This window comes from Mycteria americana, chromosome 6 (assembly GCF_035582795.1).
Source record: "Mycteria americana isolate JAX WOST 10 ecotype Jacksonville Zoo and Gardens chromosome 6, USCA_MyAme_1.0, whole genome shotgun sequence".
Lineage (NCBI taxonomy): Eukaryota > Metazoa > Chordata > Aves > Ciconiiformes > Ciconiidae > Mycteria > Mycteria americana.
Window position 1 is genome coordinate 62201219 of NC_134370.1, and position 3087 is coordinate 62204305.

A 3087-nucleotide genomic window follows, 5' to 3' on the forward strand; every position below is an offset into this window, starting at 1 on the left:
AGCAGTGCCTCTCCCGTTACACGGGGAACTCCCCAAGCTGCGACAGCCCACCTGCTGGAGCACGACGCTTTCTCTTGCAATGGGCTTTTTTCCAAGCAGCCAGCAGTGCTGGACCACAGGGTTCTTGCCGAGTCCATGCCCTGCTCCTCCTGCCTTCACAGGGATGTCCCCAGAGCAGAGGGGACCAGCCCATAGCCCAAGAAACTTCTCACTCCAGTCATCATCAGGCCACTCAAAGCACCTTTTCTGGTTGCAGGTGGGTTTTAAGCACTGGGGCATAGCACAGGACACAGGCAGTGCACGGTCACCCCTTGCCAACCCCATCCCTGCCCTCTCCTTCCTGGAAAGCTGCCAGATCAGGTCACGCAACACGCACACAAGGGTTTTGCAAGAACAGTTTTTAATTCAGAATTGGACATATATGTGAGTAGACTACTTAAAATGAAGTGTATCCTATGCTCTTGTCCAGGCTGGACATTGATTAGACCCAGACTTTCTTTTCAGGCTTCACTGTGCAAAGAAAGTGAGGAGGAAACGGGTTGTTTAACTGGCCCTAGATGGTTTTCAGCCTTTGAGCATCAGCAAGATACCTCAGTCCTCCCACAGGGAGACTGGCCACTTGCCCACCATGGGGGTATCTCCTCCCAGAGGACACGGGAGGTGCCCTGGCAACCCCACCCCACTGCCGCAGCCGTCGCACACCCAAGGGGCTCCTCCAGGCTGGCACTGGGACCCTGCTCGTCCCCAAGCACCAAGTGACAGACGAACACAGCGTAGCCACAGCGCTTATTTCCGTGAGACAGCAAGAGGCTGCAGACAGCATTTTCGGTAGATCACCAGTGTCCAAGTGCCACCATTTCTCTGTCCCCGAGCGGGGCTGGGGTGTCCGACTCCTCTGTGCTGCTGTGCGCAGCGGGGCCAGGTGCCGGGCAGAGCACGTGGAGCAGAAGCCCCGGGAGGAGGTCGGCAGCCACCTCCACCTTTAATAGCTGAAGGCATCAGGATGGCCCGAAACACGTGGAGGAGACGCCGTCCCCCATCACAGGCTGCTTGCCATCAGGTCCGTGGGCCAGTACTGGTCGTCCATGTACTGGTTGCTGTCTGTGGTGGGGTCTGTGATGGGGCTGGGGGGCCGGGGGGGAAGGCTACGGGCCAGCTCTGCCTCCCACTGCACCTCCACCAGTCTGTACAGCTCCATGGCCGTCTGAGCATCCTCCACCGACGAGTGCCCTTTGCAGCCGACCTGAGCAAAGGGGGAGAAGCCTCGTTAGAAAAAGGGTTTGGCAAAAATCCAACAGGTCGCCTTGTCTGCTTGCTCTGAAGGACACCAGTGCTGGGGGTTCTGGAGTCGGCAAAGGTTCGATGCAGCCCAGGGGATACGTGCATCTCAAGCACTTTCTGGAGGGCACAGATCCTCTCCCTGCTTTACTGAGATGCTTAATGGTCAGCTTGGGAGGTTCTGGGCTCCCCCAGCTTGATCATAGCCAGGAGCACAGGATGAACAAGGTTCATCTCCATCTCACAGAGAGCACCCATGGAGATGGGGGGACCAGGCTGACCACACAGGCTCGTAGCAAACCCAGGAACTGCTCCCTGTCTCAAGGCTCCTGGTGCTTACCTGGATCTTTTTCTGGAGCAGGTGCCTGGCCAGGCTCTTGAGGGAGATGCTGGCCCTGATGGGCAGCCCTGCCCTCTGCTTCAGCACAGGGATCTGGCTGGTGTCTCGCGTCCTGTCTTTCGGGTGGAAGTACTTCAGGGCTTGGAAGTCATTGTGGATGGCGTGTCCTACCACAATCTTGTCTTTCAAGATCTTCAGGATCTGGAAGCGTCAGAAAGGGTTAGACGGGTGGTGCAGCAAAAGAAACACCAATTAAGCATAAAATAAATCATTCTGTGTTAAATTCAGTTCCTTCAGTTCTAGTTTTTTAGGTTCCCAGAATGGAGCAGTCACAAGCAAACCAACCCACTGCATGGCTTTGGAGGCTCCCCGTCCTGTGCTTGTGTCTCTGCCTCAGAGCACCTCAGCATGAGCCACCAAATATCCCAATTTGTGACCGACAGATAACACACAGCTTTTTTTTTTTTTTTTTTTTTTTTTAATTTCTCTCTTTTCCTCACCTCTGCCTGGGCAGCCTTGAAGGGAATTGCGCCCTTCATGTGCTGCTTGGTGATGCCACTCCAGCGCGTCCGGTAGTCTACGATAGGCAGCTCGGGCTGGACATACTTGTCATAGATGACATCCCCCTTGTAGTTCACCACGGAGCACCGCGCCAGCTCGCTCAGCCTGCCCTGAGGACCGGTGCCCACCATCTCGCAGTCGATGGCCACATACTTGCCCGGGCACAGAAGCGGGGAGGAGGTCTGCACCCCCTTGGAGCTGCCATTCCCCTGGGACAGCAGCACAGAGTGGTGCCTGGCTATGCTGTCTGGAGAGGCGGATGGGGACAGGGATGGGGAGATGACCTGTTTGGGCTTGGGGACCTTCCAGCAGTGCGATGCCGTGGTTCCACCCGCCTTGGCGAGCGTGCTGCGTGCCTCCGTCCCCAGCACGAGGGCATGGCTGCCCAGGCGCCGGCGGGGGCTCAGCAGCCCCTTCTGCTCCAGCAGCGCTCGGCGCTCCATGAACCGTTGGTGCTTGCGGCTCTTCTTCTTGCTGCGACCCTGCGGTGTGCCAAGACCCTCCGGGGGCCGAGCGCAGCCCCACGCAGCGGGGCCATGGGTGCCCTGTGGGGTGGGCACGGAGATCTTCGGGGCGGACAGCAGTGGGGTCATCTGCCCTTTGCCAGGAAGCATCCCTGCTGGAGGGGGCACAGGGGGCGTGAGTGCCATGTAGCCCCCGTGCCCCCCTGTCAAAAGGGACCCACATACCCCTCAGTACTCCCCCCCGCGACATTCCCCCCCTCCCGCGGTGTGGGCAGACACAGGCAGTCCAGGCAGAAGCTATGGGGCAAGGGAGACACGGATACATCGTGACACCCTGTCCCAACGCCCCCCCCCGCCCCATTCCCCGTTCCAGAGCCCTGCCCACCCCCTTACCGACCCGCAGCCCCCTGCCCACCCCACCGCCCCCCTCGCCTGGCCCTCTCC

The 3087-nt window shown here is 59.1% G+C and overlaps 1 protein-coding gene across 1 annotated transcript; it reads right to left on the reverse strand.

Annotated features, from left to right (window-relative positions):
* Positions 1-388: 388 nt before the first annotated feature.
* Positions 389-2855, reverse strand: AEN (apoptosis enhancing nuclease). The gene is made up of 3 exons (XM_075506223.1): positions 2119-2855; positions 1619-1819; positions 389-1243 (listed from the first exon to the last, which is right to left on the reverse strand). Exons 1-3 carry the CDS (start codon positions 2827-2829, stop codon positions 1040-1042), a joined length of 1116 nt encoding a protein of 371 aa, XP_075362338.1. The 5' UTR covers positions 2830-2855; the 3' UTR covers positions 389-1039.
* Positions 2856-3087: the final 232 nt, after the last annotated feature.